General features: G+C 39.2%; 1 protein-coding gene across 1 annotated transcript in view; it reads left to right on the top strand.

The window, feature by feature from the left end:
* The window catches only part of LOC149153953 (zinc finger AN1 and C2H2 domain-containing stress-associated protein 13-like), a 47,761-nt gene extending 32,569 nt beyond the window's left edge, over positions 1–15,192 (top strand). Inside the window, exon 2 of the mRNA XM_089440779.1 lies at positions 14,148–15,192. Coding sequence (XP_089296905.1) covers positions 14,148–14,945 — 798 coding nt within the window. The 3' untranslated portion in view covers positions 14,946–15,192. The remainder of the gene's footprint in view (positions 1–14,147) is intronic.
* Positions 15,193–17,267: the final 2,075 nt, after the last annotated feature.

The raw sequence follows: 17,267 nt of genomic DNA, 5'->3' as shown, positions 1-17,267 counted from the left end.
ATCGCTCCCTTCAGCATCTATGTAAAGAAAATATGGTGACAGGTCTTCCTATGGTATCTTGCAGAGATGGTGTTTGTTCCAGATGTGTACTCGGAAAACATCATCGGGACAGTTTTGAAAAACGTGCCTCTTGGCACGCCTCAGCCCCTTTACAGCTTGTGCATAGTGATTTAATTGGTCCACTTCCAGTTGTTTCATTCTCTGGCTGCAAGTATTTCTTAACTTTCATTGATGATTTCTCCAGACGCACTTGGGTATAATTCTTAAAACTCAAGAGTGAAGTATTTAACACATTTTTGGCCTTCAAGGCCTTTGTTGAAAAACAATCTGGACATCAAATTCTTAAGCTAAGATCTGATAATGGCGGAGAATATGTTAAAAACACATTCATCAACTTTTGCACTGAGAATGGAATTCAAATGCAACATACTGTTCCATATACTCCACAACAAAATGGTGTAGCTGAAAGGAAGAATCGCACCTTAAAGGAAATGGCTAATTGTATGCTACAATCTAAAGGACTAGGTCTTAGTTTTTGGGCAGAAGCAATTAACTGTGCAAATTACATAATAAATCGCACTCCTACTAAGGCTTTAAAGAATATCACTCCAGAAGAAGCATGGAGCTCAATCAAACCAGATGTAAGTCACTTTCGTGTTTTTGGAAGTGAAGCGTGGGCCCATATTCCAGATGAAAAGCATAAAGCTTTAGAACCTAAGAGTGAAAAATGTACTTTTGTTGGATATTCTGAAGATGTCAAAGGCTATAGACTTATTCCATTTAAGTCCAAAAATGTTATCATTAGAAGAGATGTAAAATTTGATGAAAATATATTGGCCTGCGAGCCTAGTCCGGCGGATGTGCCACCTCTCCCTATCTCTTCTACTTTTGAAAACATTTCTTCTTCAGATGATGAAAGTGAGGATGACAATCCTCCCCCACCATCTCAGGATCCTCCTTCAGCTCCTCAGCTTCCAAAATGGGTTCATGCTACTCGAGATGCAGCAGGTGATCTTGCCGGTGATCCTACAGATCAGCGACGCACACGTTCTCAGTTTGACAGAGCCTCTTCTTTACTGGCTCAAGCTCCAGTAAATTATGATCCTGACACCTTTGCAGAAGCTTCAGGCCATCCAGATCGGGAAGCAGCTATGAATGAAGAATATCATTCATTATTGGCAAATGATACATGGGATCTTGTTCCTCTACCAAAGGGACGAAAACTTGTTAGATGCAAATGGGTTTACAGAACCAAGTATGGACCAGATGGGAAAGTTGATAAACATAAAGCTCGTCTTGTTGCTAAAGGTTTTTCACAGGTTGAAGGCATTGACTACACTGAAACCTTCTCCCCTGTTGCCAAAATGAACTCTATCCGCCTTGTTCTTTCCCTTGCTGCTTCTTTCAAATGGGAAGTCCATCAGATGGATGTTAAATCCGCCTTCTTGCATGGGGACTTGCATGAAGAAATCTATATGGAACAACCTATTGGCTTTATACAAACAGACTCCAGCCTTGTATGTCGGCTTAAGAAATCCCTTTATGGTCTCAAGCAAGCTCCTCGAGCTTGGTATGCCAAAATGGATAACTTTCTTTTAGAAAATGGCTTTTCTAGGTGTCATTCTGACAATACTGTCTACACCAAGAAAGTGGGCAAGTCTCTTATCATTCTTGTTCTTTATGTTGATGATCTTATCCTGACTGGTAGTGATCCCAACCTTATAAACCATGTGAAGTCTAGCCTTAAAAGGAAGTTTGCAATGACAGACTTAGGACACTTACATTATTTTCTCGGTCTTCAAGTCTTGCAATCCAAGGAAGGTATTTCCCTTTCTCAGTCCAAGTATGCCTGTGATATTCTATGCCATTTTCACATGGAAGACTGTAAGCCAGCCCCTTCTCCCTTTCAGTCTGGAGTCAAACTTTCAGTCACTTGTACTTCTCCTGAAGTTGATGCTACCTTATACCGTCAACTTGTAGGAAAACTTTTGTATCTAACCCATACTCGTCCTGACCTTTCCTTTGCTGTTGGCCTTATTGCTCGGTTTATGCAAAACCCACGTGAAAGTCATTGGAAAGCAGCTAAAAGAATACTTCGTTATGTTCGAGGTACCGTTCAGTTTGGGATTCATTACAGTGCCGAAGCATCTCCTTTATTGGTTGGTTTCACTGATTCCGATTGGGCTGGTGACCCTGATGATCGGAAGTCTACTGCCGGTTATGTGTTCACTCTTGGTTCAGGACCTATTACATGGGCTTGCAAGAAACAAGGTGCCATTTCTCTTTCATCAGTAGAAGCAGAGTATCGTGGTGCCGTAAAAGCTAGTAAGGAAGCCTTGTGGCTTCGTCAGATCCTGTCAGAGTTTGGCTTTCAGCAGCAGCATCCGACTACACTTTGGTGTGATAATCAAAGTGCCATTCAGCTATGCAAAGATCCAGTCCAACATCAGCGCAGCAAACACATTGAACTGCACATGCACTTCATCAGAAAGCTCATTCATGACCATGTTCTTGAAGTGCAATATTGTTCAACAGATGATCAAGTTGCAGACATCTTTACAAAGGCTCTCACAGAGGCGAAGTTCACTAAACTTCGATTTATGGTTGGAGTTCAGGAAGTTGTCACTAAGGGGGGATAGGCTCTAGTGCCTCCTTCCTTCTCCTATTGTGTCATATTTGTAAATCCTTCAATCCTATCCCAAGTTGTTCTTAAGGGGGGATGTTAGGATATTCCGACACATAGGAAATAGTTAAGTACAACTTGGTCTAGTATAGAGTTAGGTAAAGTGTGTTTCTTTACCTTGTACATTTTGTAACTTACAATCCGACGGTCACGATATGTAGTGATCCGACGGTTCATTCTCTCCTCGGTATTACCGACACTTGATCCGTGGCTTGACACCCGATTGGTCCATGATTTCTATTTAAAGCGCATGGAGGGTCATTTGTAGGGTAATCCGTCTATGAGAGAAGCTTATGTAAATTTTCATTCTTTTATTAATAAATTGCCTGAAGTGGCCGCGTTGGCTCAGGCCGTGGACTGTTTCCCTCTTTGAGGGTTTTAACCACGTTAAAAATACTGGTGTATTGATCTGCGATCTGGTTGTGAGCGGTGTCCTTTGGTGTTCTGTCTGAGGAACTTACCCTATAAATTCCTACATTCCTGTGGGTGCAAAAGGTGGCAGAGAGGTCATTTTTTGTGTGTTTTTGACCCTTTAGGCAACCCAGAACTTGATGAAATCCTTAGGTAATTCATAAGCATGCATAACTTTCCATAACAAATCCAGAAATATAAAGTTTTCCTCCAGAGAATCTCCCAATTATAAACGCGCGCCAAGTGGCGCTACGCGTTGGGCGGGAAAATCTGTTTTGAAGCCAAAAAATTCAAAATTGACAAAATTTTCTCCAAATTTTTTGAAATTTGGATTGAAGGTCCATCATCAAGTATCATGCTCAGCGAAAGAAGCTTCGGCCAAGATTTGGAGCCTATCATGCCTTTTGCGTCGTTTTAGTGCCCTCCTTAGTCTTGCCTTCAGGATTTTGATCCTTGCTTTGCAAACATGAGTTCGTGCCCAATAATGATTTTTCATGTGCCTGAGCATGTCCTTATCTTTGTTTGCCTTCGCCAACAGCTTCTCAAGATGAATATTGACCCTCTCAAGCCAAGTCTCTCGATCAGCCTCTATCTCCTGCTCCAATGAAGTGAACTCTATCCTCTTCCTTTGGGCAGCTTGGTGGTTTCGCCGAATGTTTTGTAACTCCATGAATGTATGCTGATCCTCCAGTTGTTTGTTTCGCTGCTCCAAATGGTTTATGACCCATTGAGTTCTCTGCAACTTGTTGGTCAATGCATCTATCTTTGCTTTCTGCTCCTGAATGACCTCCCTCAGCTTTGAGCTAGGAAAGCTCACATCATCATCGATGAGTATGAAATCAGTGTCTAGGCCTCCTGAAGGGCCCTCATGCTGCATAGGCTTCTTGCCTCTGTCCTGTACCTGTACTACTGATGACGGCAACGAGACCCCTTCCACCCCAGGTGGAGATAGTACTCGTCGGGCTGCTGCAAACAATCCTCTCATGCCTCTCTGATAGGTGACATATGTCGGCACACTAGTAGTCTCTGCCTCCCGACCTCCATGTTGATGTGAAGGTTCACCTGCATGATGGACAACCTCCTGATGAGCTGCTGAAGCTGTGAAGAACTCACGGGAAATGAAGTCTTCCCATGTGATACCCTGCAAGCCAAGCTGATGTACAACAATGATCTTGATGAGCGCATAATGGTAAATGCTATTGTACTGCTGTTTAGGAGTCTTCTTTTGCACAAGAGTAGTCATCCTCTCGATGTTTCGGCACATGAAATATGGAATGTTCATCATCTTTACTCGTGAAATGCATCAATAATCTGATATGGTATGCATAGAGGCGTGAGAAGCGGCCCTCACAACTGAAGTATCTGATAATGAGTCTCATCAACGGTGCATAGGATTCTTTCAAAAACCGGAATGGGAACACCCTGCTGAGCTGTTTCACATAGTTGGGCTTGATGTATGGTTCATAATGTACTTTTTCTACCTGCTGTCTTTTGTTCCACTCCTCACCTACATTTGGTATTCCGATTGCTTGAGAAACGGTCTCTGGCGTCAAGGTGAAATTTACACCAGCAAGAGTTACCTGACCATTATGCAAATGTAAAACAAACAACCGAGCCAACTCCTAATGATGCTGAATTTGAGCAATCATTTCACAATATTGAAAGCATTATTGTTGTTGAAAACAAGCCATAGCAAGTGGGCAGGCCTGCAATTGAGTCAATGAGGTAGGCTCTTCTCTGACATGTTTGCCACCCTTACGAGGCCTCCTCGGTGCATGAAGCTCTGTGGTAGAATCACTGTCTTTCTCATATGATGACTCGGTGTCTGTCATGGTGCTGCAAAGGTGTATGTCAAGTATGTGTTTGGTTTGGTTTGAAAATGATAAATGAGTGTTTTGTTTTCAATGCCAAAGGTGCCAAAGGGAAATGAGGGACTGTGAGGAATATGGAACAATGGGAAAAGTGGGCTGTCAAGTGAGATTAAGGTGTAATAACAGTCACTTGACTGTTTGGAACTCTGCAAATAATATGGGAGAGGGAAAGTGATAGGGAATGATAGGGTTAAGGGATAGGGATTAATGAAAACAAGTGATAAGAGTGGCTTTGGGACATAGGGGAAAGGAAAGGGATTGTGTGATGATAGTAAAACAGTGAGGGAGAATCCAGTGAGGAATGAAATACTTGGCACAAAATTGTTTTTTAAACCACCAATTGTAAAACCCTAAGGAGCAGCTTAAATAAGAGGATATGGTTTGTAGTTTAGCATTCAAGTTCTTCAACCAATCTTTGAAACCACACCCAAAACTGATCAATGGCAACTTACAAGACGATTCGACTTACTTGGAGCAGAAGAGCCAAGAAATTTGGGATTTCGTTGAAGGCAGTGAAAAAACTGGAGTATCGGCCCTGTGCGCCGCGCCTGGTGAGTGCGCCGTACACGTTCAAATTTGCACGGTGGAGAATGGCTGTGTGCGTCGCGACCTCTACCCAACGCGCCGCGCAGTAGAATTTCAACACACAGTCTCGGCTTCAACACATGCTTTCGCTCCTCCAAACTTGACTTGGCTTCACTGATATTTCTTGCAGGCAAATGAATTGTTTTGGACACCAAAATATCTTATATGACCAATGGATTTGAATTTTTGATTTCAAATAACCCACTTTGTAAAGTTGTAGAACTTTGGCACTTTGACATTTTAATACAAACTCTGTTTTGGTTTCCATTTTGACTTTTGACTTGAATGATGAAACTTTTGTCAATTTTTTGCAGGGATGGTTGGCATTGGATTTCGACAAAGGATGACTAGGGCTGCGCTTGAAATACTCCATGACTGAAAAAATTTAAAAATTACATATTTATTACAAACAATAAATTTGACGATTTCTTTTTCAAAATAGAGTTTTGAAGAAGAATCATTTTCAAGCATTATTAATAATGAAAATTTTGGAATGAAAACTTATTAAGAACATCCTCATGTGCCTGCTGGCATTATTAGACGCTTTGAAGACAAAATTTGCGAAACCCTAGACCTAATGACTGAAAAGACTTTTGGCTGACCAAAAGACCATCCATAATGACTGTAAAATTGACTTTGATGAACTTTGATGATCAGACACGAACCAGCAGGTACATGACATGAGGGAAGTATGGAGACAAGACCCTTCCGTCAGAAGATTGATGCTCCTAATGGAATGCAAATGATAGGACTGTATGAGACACCTAAGATGAAATGCAATAAACGAGATTTTGATCTCTGACGGAGGGCTGAACAGACCGATTCTAACATTGGCTCCAGTGGGGATGGTAGCTCATTGGAGGTGCCAAGAACTACAGATCTTTGGGAGAGATAGACAGTGCCTTCGTCCATTGGGCTATGGAGTCGATAACTTGACAAACTGACACAAGACTTTTGACTCATTTATTGACTGAATTTTGACTCAAACTGACTTAGAAACATGACTCGACACACTCAAACCAAGGCTGAAATCATTCTTCAGAATTATGGCCTTCACTTCGGGCCCCAAACTAAAGAAAAGATCACAGCACACTCTTGCAATGAAACTGAAATAAAATGGTATATACAGTGACAATGTAAACAACAGAAAACACCTCAGAAATTGTACCGCTTGAGCAACCGACCATTGACCGGCCCTCCTGGACAGTCTTCCCCATTCATCTCCTTCAAAAGAAAAGCATTCTGACCCCGATATGCAGCAATTTTGAAGGGACCTTTCCAGAGATTCTCGAACTTACCGTGCTTACCCTTTTCCTCATTCCTTGCATCCCATTTCAGCACCACGTCCTCCAATTGGAACTTGTCCGCCTTTGCTTTTCTGTCATAGATTTTCTTAATTCTCTCCTGTAGCTTGAATGTGTTTTGGAAAACCTCTTCTCTTGTTTGCTGCAAATGAATCATTTGATTTAATCTTCGCTGCATATGATCTTCTTCACTGCCAGCTTCCTGAAGAAGTTTGACTACCGGAGCTTCGAGAGAGGTAGGGAACACTGTGTCGACTCCATATACTAACTCAAAGGGGGACATACCAATGGATTTCTTCTGAATCTGGTTGTGTTTGTATAGGTGTATCTCTCGAAGGATTTGATAGCATGCTGATTACCAATCAGTTTGATTGGGAGAGATTGGTCATTCTTGATCTGCTAGATCAAGGGGTGTTGAGGCTTTGTGAGTGAAACATTGCCTCAGAGTACATCTGGCCGACACATTGTGTTGATGTCTAGAAGTTGGAAAGGTGGTGTGGATCATAGAGCTCTGTTTTGGATACACACCTGGATTTTTTGGGTTGATGATTAGCAAGTAAGCCCGAGGGTACTTAAAGGGGCTGAAAGCTTGAGTCCAACTTAGTCCTACCTGGATAGATTGCCTTGGTTAGGAATCTAGTCCTTGACATTGCAGTGCCTAAACGATTGAGTGATTGTTTGGATATATTTCCCTGGTCAGGAATCTAGTCCATGGCATTGTGGTGCCTAAAGTTCTTCATGGTTCATATAGTTTGAGATCTTCAATTGTATATGTACATTATGAATACCTCCCTAGTTAAGAGAGAGTGTTGGAAAATGTAACTATGTTCGGCCTTCAATAGAGTCATTATGTAATGTACTTGTCAAAAGAATAAAGAATAGAATTATTATTATTATTATTGTGACTTATAAAAACATGGGTTTCATGCTTAGGTCACCATGTTTTAGGTCAAAGTCCCCATTGAGGACTTCTAGGATTTATTCTGAGTCTATAGAGTTATTGTATATTTAAAGAGACCCTTCTTGAGCTTTTGAATCATGTAAAAAGGTTAAGTATTGAGTCAAATATGAATTATGTAACCTCCACACCATGTCGGCCTAGGAGAAGATCAAGTTGGTTTAAGGACTCTATTTGACCCCACAAGAAGCCTATAAAAGGAAGGTCATCGAAGTCATTTGGAGTATCACTCTCATCAAGTTCGAATTCTCTTGTAGCTGGGAAGAAGTGCGAAGATCTCTTGTTGCTGAGCAGAAGTGCGAAGTTCTCTTGTAGCTACGAAAAGGTGTGAAGTCTGTTGCCGGGAAGCCGAAGTGAATGGGAGTATGGGGAAGTCTTAGGAGACAAGGAAAATCGAAATTTTGCTGTCTCTCTCTCTTTGTCTTGTGTCCTGGATTGGGAGATCGAAGTCTTCCAAGTTTCATTGTTGCCAGAAGATGCCTGTTTCCGTAAGTTGCTACGTAGTTGAAATTGCTAGGAAGAGGTCGAAATTCTGGGAGGCTGACTTGGTGTGGAGGGAAGGTTTGATCTTGGTCTAGGGTGAAGAGTCTCAAAGCATACTATTGAAAGGAAGAATTATCTTGAATGGGTTTTCCCCTCGAGGGGGGTTTTGCCCCCTGGCATGTGCCTACATTTGGTGTCTATTGTTTTATGTGCTGCTGCTTTTGGTAATTGCTTGATGAAGTAAAGAAAGAAGATATAAATAATTGTAATAATAAGAAGCATCACAAGTAATTATCAAGATCAAGAAAATCTTTATTGCCTCTTTGATTTTCTAACAAGCCAAACAATCAACTAATTAATGCGATATCTACAAAGTCATATGTTTCTTTGGTAGTGGTTTTTTGTATTAGTTGTTACATGTAATGTTGAAGCAAAATTTGCAAATTAGTTGCAATCTAGAGTATCAAGAAACCTTCAACGTATCTTTGGATTTCTATTTTGTTTGTTCTCTTCTCTTTTTGCTACTTTTTCTAGTGGTTATTTGGCTAATGAAGTTAGTGTATTTTGGATGTTAGGTTGATGCTGCCTCAAAGACTTCAAATCTTCAACTAAATAACTCCATCGAAGATCCTACCTTTATTTCTTGTGATGTTACCTTCAAAGGCATATTTCACTACTTATTTCATTTTTTATCTATTAGAATGGCGGAATTGTATTCTAATTTCTATGTCAAATTCACTACTCATTGTGAAGAGCTTGTTCATTATTTACATGCTTTGATACGAGGCATGGAAACCTTTGGTAAGTGTTACTGCAAAATCTAGTAGCCTAACACGAAGCCTCACTAGGCACTCTAGGTCTTAGGGCAACAATGCAATCAGCCACCACTGTCACCTTAGTGGCCTCTCCTCTGCTGTTTTGTGGTTGGATATTATCCCCACAAGGGAGGCTTCCTTGACAGGATTTGAGGTTAGATGACCTAGGAATCTAAGCAAAATAACTTTCTAAGGAACTTGCAAATAAACATCCCAAAGTATCTTCAATAAAGATAGGATCAAGGGTGAACAAGAAGCTGATGGGATAGAGGGAAGTACTAGCAAGGCCTTGGGGGCCAGGATGTGCTCTATATTGTATAGATGTTCAAGTAAGATTTCCCATTAGACACCATCAACTAAAATGTTGTTAAAGTTAGATTTTATAGGTATGCAGATTTACAACATGCAAAACAATATAACAACAATAAATATAGCCTATAAAGGATTAGGTCAACAAAGGCTTGAGGCTATTCAAGGAGGTAAGCAAGGGATTGGTTAACCAATAGTTTTCAATGGCCAAAAATGCACAAAACAACAGAAATAACCTAGACGTCAGCCCTAAAATTTGTGGTAAAACATTCATAAAGTGATAGATTTTTCTTTTCAAACATTAATAGATCCAATTTCTATCCAAAAGGACTATAACATATAAGTGTAAAGTTGCTACAAAATGCAGTTTTAGCCAAACCCTAACCCTACTTACTATAAATTAAATAAAAAAGGAAATTTAAGGTTGATGGACAAACCAAGATTAGTGCCTCTAATAAATTGGGCATCAAAGTCAATTAGGGCGAGGTCAAGATAGAAGGGCCTTGGATAGAAAGTGTGGAAGACAATTCACTTCTCTCTAGAAAACTTAACATCTTTCTTGTGTAGGAGATTTAAGGTCAAAGGATGAAAGAAAACTAGTTCCTTTGATGGATACTTGATGACAAATTTTGCATAAATACATAGAAACAAGAGTTCACAAAAGATATTGCACTTTTTAATATGGCATATGGCAAACCCTAATTTCAGAAATTTCATGCAAAATGGAAGAAAATAGCATTAAACTTACACCATTCAAGCAAGCATCACTTCATCAATCCAAAGAAAGCTTCTCCATGCAAAAAATATCCTCCCCAAGACAATTTGCACTCTACTTAGCCATTGTATCCAAGAGAAAAGAAGATTTCACTAGTGCGCACTTTTTCAAGAGATAATTGATGAGTGTGTGTGACATTGATCTAAAGGAATTTAACTCTCCTCTATTTATATGAGGGTAACAGAGTCAAATTGTGGTAAAATTTCCTTAATTTACCACAACTCCTCATCCAAGATGTCATCATCAAGAAGCCCCATATCATCATCCTAGGGTTTGCATTGGTGACATAACAACTCGAGGGCATGATGTTATCATCAAGAGGTGGTGTACAAGCCCTCCAAAGTGTCTCAAGTGATCACCATCTTCTTTTGGACTCCAGAACAAGGCAATCGTCAACTATTAGGTACAAGGCTTGCCTGGGGGCATCTTGGGTCCTTTGGGGCACATCATTAATCCTACCAACGACTTGACGTCTTGGCTTAGCATTTCACCATCTAGTGTGCAAGGGGCCAGACATCCATGTGGAAGCTTCGTAAGGTCCAACAATCATCTCTATATGGGCAATGTTGATGCTATAATGGTCACAAGTGCTCTCATACTGCTTTAGACATCCTCTTCAATGTATTGGAAAGGTGTCAAGCCATCACTAAAGGGATATCCAATGTATTTGTGAAAAAATACCTGAAACATACCCTCAAGATCAAGTGAGATCAACATCGTTAAGTAAAGAAACGATTAAATTATCATAGTGGACCATATTCAATGCTAGGGGATACTTCACACAAGCCTTGCCTTCAAATGTCTTTCTAGTTGATGATTTGTAAGCAAGTTACCACACTTGTGTTAGGGATGATTATGTAGTTAGCCCTATTAGGTGCTTCCAACCCCAAGGGGAAGGACAGTTCCTAGGTAGACCCATCAATCCATAGGTGCATGTGATAAATGTGTACATGGAATGGGAAAGACTTTAAGGAAGATGCCATTGCCTTAGTGCTAGCTAAATGAGGTCCAACATCTTGAGTGTAATAATGATAAGAGGGAGCAATTGTGGAGGCCCAAGTTACTCTTTCTTCGTCCTATTTTTACCACCCCTCTGGTGCGCTCTTTACTTCAATGATCATTCTTTTGTTTCTTGTATAGCTTGGGTGACCTGCTTGCTTAATGCTTGTTCAATACCCCTTAAAGATGTAGTGGTTTATTCCTCATTGGGGATGGGAGAACATAAGTTCCTTTGATTTGGAGAGAGCATGATATGCTTAGGAACTATGTGATGGCTAATGAGGGGGTAGAGCTTAGGTTAGGATTTTTCCCACATGCTTATTATTAGTCCTAACCACCTTTTGCATTTTTCATTTTTTTTTAATTGTGGCCATATATGCTTTTATCTTTCTTTTAGTTGCATCGACCTCTTTGGGCCAAGTTTCCAGGCCTTGGCTTAGAGATGTGGATATAGGGTGCCAATACCAGTGACAAATGAAAATCAACCCAAAGAATGGAAATGAATATCAGGATGGATGGAAAATGACAAGTATGGATTACCTTGGGCACGCTATATCAATCAGTGCCTCCTATTCGTGCCCCTCTTGAATAGTGGAGAGAAAATACCTCAGGGGAGATCATATTGGACTAGGGGCAAAGGATAACCACCCAGCTGAAGTGTGGGAACAAGGTGCAATCAAGAGCGGTCAATCATCCAGCTTAATCTGTGATCCATATTAGAATGCCCTTAACATTAAATGAATGCACAAGATTATAGAAATGGTTAGTGTACCTTTTGATAGATGACCTTCTTTCCTTTAAGAAATATGCTAGATGGGAGAGAGCATTGATTGGAATATAGGTGGAGAGCTTTGAAGTAAAGCTATGTGGATCATCATAGGGCTGTTGGCTGGCTAACCAAAGGGGATAATTTTTTTTCTCCTATGGGTTACCCACTTGGGTGGGTGACAATAAGAATCAAGATTACTTATGGAAAATAAGTCTCTTCTAAAGTTATTTTAATCTCCCAACAAATCCCCCTACCGTTCAAGAATGACATATGTAGGGGCCATGTCTATGAGATGTAATACTAGAACCTTGGTAGAAAGTTGATTTTGTGATGCAAATTTATCTGAAGATTGATTTCTTCTGTTACAAGGAAGAAGCTAAAATATCAGCCCCACAAAAAGTTTCTTGAGAACATAATATTGATTGATAAACAATGGATAGTTTACCACTATTCCTACAGCTTTCTGGATGGGATTCCCTTGTAACCCTGTTGTTGGATTTGCTTTAACTCTATTCCTTCATGTAACTCTTTGTTCCATAAATTAATATATGATGCACTTAAAAAAAATGAATAGTATGATATAAGAGATATGAATTGTATTATCATAACCTTTGCCTAAGGGTTTTGTTCTTTCTAAACATGTATACTGTAATAAAGTAAAAAATCTTTTTATTCCATTTAAAGGCTATTTAACCCTCATTAGACCCTATTTAGCTCTATAATCAGGTATATCTCTGTCATGCCCTCTTGAATTGTTTCCTCCTTGAAGTTTGGACAAAGTGCATATATCCTGATTCCTCTTCCCCATAGGATGACATTAGCTAGTTTAAAAAGTATTGTCATATCCTTGTTGAACATTGTAAGAGTCAAGACTTCAATTATGACCTATGACGTGATGCATCCCAAAAGGTTTCTGCTTTGAAGCAACCTGGAAATGTTGGAATCAGAATTTGAGAAAAAAACATAACGTGCGAGGGCAATGCTTTCCCAGATGATGAAATTAAAATTTGAGAAAAATCAGCAAGAAAAGAGCTCCTAGAGTCTATTGGTCTCTGATTGCCACTTCCAGAAAAGAATGGAATCAATGAACAGACATTTTGGGCATGGTATTGTCTCTGACATCTGTCATACACGCTTGCTGGGAACTTATAGACGTTGCTGTAAAGTAGCTGCATAAAAGTGTGAATTGCAGTTTTTTTTTTTTGTATTTTTTGATTTTTGTAGCAGAACCTGGTGAGTTTTTCACTCAAGTTAGCCAAGTACTTGCCAAGTTTTAATTACTGGACAAGTTAGTATTGTGAATAATCATAGAGTTTTTGAGGAGCATTACTTGTGTGGCCAAGTAATTGCCAAGTCAAATCAACTCGACTCCAGCATACTCGGCAAGTCATGTGACTATTGACCAGGCCCCAAACAATGAGAAGCTAGCAGTCAAAAGCACTGGAAAGGAAACAGACAATAAATTTTAGGGCAGAAATCAAGTCAGAATCGATATGGAAGCTAGCACAAATGCTAAGTTGCTAACCCTAATCACAGATACTTAGCATTTTAACATTCATCTGACTTACATTACATACCTTTACTAGTAAATCATAAAACCCTTCTACCTTGATCGTCATTTTTCTAGTGCTCGGGAATTTCATTTCATTTTTTGTATTTTGTCATTTTCAACATTTCATCTTGATAATGATAATGTCCTTGCAATGTTCTTGCGGGAGACAAGTTTCTGACATAGGCTTTGCTATCTAACAAAGTTTGGATGGCTTTAGAACATTACCTTATTAGGAGACCATGCTAGTCATGAATCACATTGAAACCAACCATTTGCTGCACAAGGTTGGTTTAACCTTTTATGGAGGGTTTTTTATCTAGATGATTTTTTGTGACTATTTTATACAAATATCTATTCAATCTTCATTTGCTGTAGCCTTTATTCTCGGAGAGCAAATTTGTATATGATACACATAGAATTGTTGAATGAGCTCTGTTAGTATATAATTTGACCATGTTATATGTTGACTTTGCTGGTAACAATTTGGTTTTTGCTGTTTCTGGATGTTTCCTAATTTTTTCAGTAATTTTATATCCCGAGGTCATACAAGGACTAGCTTCTTTCTGATTTAATTTTACAGTTTCTTCATCCCACTTGGAATTGGAACTTTTAAGAGTCTTCGTTGTATTTCAGGTCTTTTGCTTGGAGCACAGGACATACAGTCAGCATCACTGCCCAAATGCAAATGAACATGATGTCACTGTCCTGGTCTGCCCTATGTGTGCAAAAGGAGTTAGGCTTGTTCCAAACGAGGATCCAAACATAACCTGGGAGTCTCATGTGAATACAGACTGTGATCCAACCAATTATGATAGGGTTACAAAGAAGCCTCGTTGTCCTGCTCCTGGTTGCAAGGAAATTCTCACATTTGCAAACAAAGTGAAATGCCGAGACTGTGCACAAGAGATATGTTTGAAGCATAGATTTGGACTTGACCACAAATGTCCTGGGCCAAAGAAAGTAGAGGGAAACTTTACTTTTTCTGGAATATTTGGGAAGAACACAAAAGAGAAAGCCATGGTTAATGCAAGAGCAGATAGTTCTCCAAGCTCTAGTGCTTCTCAGTCTTTGCGGTCTGGTTTATTCTCAGCCGTGTCAAATTTGCGAGCTTCTGCAGAAGTAGGAATGACAAAGTTGAGCAGTGCAACAACTGATGCCTTTAACAGAGTAAAGAGTAGCACCTTGTCAATGCAACAACCACAGGAAGGGAACAGGCAACCTGTATTAGCAGAGGAATGCCCAAGGTGTGGAGCACGATTCAGCTCTGTTGCTTCTCTTGTTGACCATGTGGAACGCTTCCACGAAAGCGGTCGCAAAGGAGGAATCCAAGATTTGCCAGACGTTTGCCCAAAGTGTGGGAGAACTTTCAGCAATCCAGTTTCTCTTGTTCAACATGTAGAGAAAGATCATGGGGGAACATCAATTCCCTGAGTATATGCTGGTGCAGATTGTTAGGGTAGGGCCTATTGCTAAGTGCCATTTTTATGTAATTAGCAGCAAACTACTGTATTTGAGGCATTTTTTGTAGCTTGGCAAAAAGTCGTTGATTAAGCAGAAAACTTTTGTAAACTATAGCAAGAAATTATTTTTGTTCTTTTAAAGTAAACGAGATGGGTATCTTGAGTTCTCAGTAATATTGATTACATCATGAAAGAAAAGTGAAATTTGTCTTTGATTATATTGATGTCTGGCAAGCAGCTAACTGGACTTCAAATTCTTTATTGACAGGATAAGTTCACTTATGGATGTTGCTGTGGTCTACGATTTTTTTTTTCTCTTTCTATGTTTATCTTTTTTTATTTGTTCTATCATTCATTCTACGCGTATATTCTTGGTTTATCATGTTTTTAATATCCTTTCAATGTCTGGCTTCTTGGTACCATATACATAAAAGGTCAATATGAGTTTGACTTCAGACAACCTTATCGTCTAGAACGACGTTGTAGTCTGAAACTTTGTTATAACCGTTTTAATTACATTAGGATTTAAGGTTGTAACAATAGTTTCCATATTGAGATCGATAGATAAATATATATGGTTTTTATCTACGGTTGTCGGAATGATGCTTGTGACCACAAAAATAACATTATTTTTGAGAACTTATTATTTTTTTCCTGGGTTATTTCTTTTTTTCTTTTTCTCTTTTAAGTGAAGTTTTTTCCATTTTATATTATCAGTGTCACAGATAGATGTTGCTCATCTCATCCCATTGGGTTGCAAGTGTGCATCACTTCTCTTTTGGTGCAATAATTTGGTCATCATATATTGACTTCGCTGATAACACTTTGGTTTCTGCTGATTTTGGAAGTTTTTAACCCTTTCAGTAATTTCTTTCCTTAGGAGATGCAAGGATTGTCTGCTTTGTGATTTAATTTTACAATTCTTTCATGCCAGTTGGAAATGGGACTTTTAAGAGGTTTTGTTGTTGTATTATGATATTTTTCTTAGAGCACAGGAAATACTGGAAGCATCACTCCCCAAATGCAAATGAACATGATGTCACTGTCCTGGTGTGCCTTACGTGGGTAAAAAGAGGGGCTTTTTTTGAATGAAGATTCAAGCACAACCTGGAAAGATTCAAACACAACTTTGCTGATAACAATTTGGTTTCTGCTGATTTTTGAAGTTTCTAACCCTTTCAGTAATTTCTTTCCTTAGGTGATGCAAGGATTGTCTGCGTTGTGATTTAATTTTACAATTCTTTCATGCCAGTTGGAAATGGGACTTTTAAGAGGTTTTGTTGTTGCATTGTGATATTTTTCTTAGAGCACAGGAAATACAGCAAGCATCACTGCCCAAATGCAAATGAACATGATGTCACTGTCATGGTGTGCCTTAAGTGGGTAAAAAGAGGGGCTTATTTTTAAATGAAGATTCAAACACAACCTGGGAAGATTCAAACACAACTTCGCTGATAACAATTTGGTTTCTGCTGATTTTGGAAGTTTCTAACCCTTTCAGTAATTTCTTTACTTAGTTGATGCAAGGATTGTCTGCGTTGTAATTTAATTTTACAATTCTTTCATGCCAGTTGGAAATGTGATTTAAGAGGTTTTGTTGTTGCATTGTGATACTTTTCTTAGAGCACAGGAAATACTGCAAGCATCACTGCCCAAATGCAAATGAACATGATGTCACTGTCCTGGTGTTCCTTACGTGGGTAAAAAGAGGGGCTTTTTTTGAATGAAGATTCAAACACAACCTGAAAGTATCGTTTCACTAGAGTAATGTGGTATATCTACAACCCGTGCAGATGTGTCGTATCTATAATGCCAATAAAATAAATTGGAAAAAATGGAATGTATAAATGAAAAAATAAAAGGTGGACTATAAAAAACAAAACAAAACATAATAATAAAATAAACAGGCATAGATCCATCTTAATCGTGATCTTTTAAGCACTAGTAAGTTTGTACCTTGAATTTTTTTGATCTTTCTCGGTGCTTCTTAGATCTCGGGTTAAGATGGATCTATAGTAGTATGAGTACAGGCTGATCCAGCCAACTCCGATAGAGTTAGGAAGAAACCTCATTGCCATGCTCTTGGTTGCAAAGGTGGTTCTTACATTTTAAATTTATAAACAAAGTCAAATGGTGAGATTGCACAAAAGTCACGTGTTTGAAACATAGAATTTCACTTGACCACAAATGTCCTGGGCTAAAGAAGTAGATGAGAATTTCCCATTTTCTATAATATTTGGAAAGAGCCATATTGCTGCAAAATCTTGCAGGTTCGGTGAAAGGACTCACCGGG

Source organism: Pinus tabuliformis, chromosome 9 (assembly GCF_031772625.1).
Source record: "Pinus tabuliformis cultivar Carrire ecotype Pingquan chromosome 9, CPIR1, whole genome shotgun sequence".
NCBI lineage: Eukaryota > Viridiplantae > Streptophyta > Pinopsida > Pinales > Pinaceae > Pinus > Pinus tabuliformis.
Note: the sequence above shows the minus strand (reverse complement) of the source record. Positions and strands in the feature narration are given on the sequence as shown.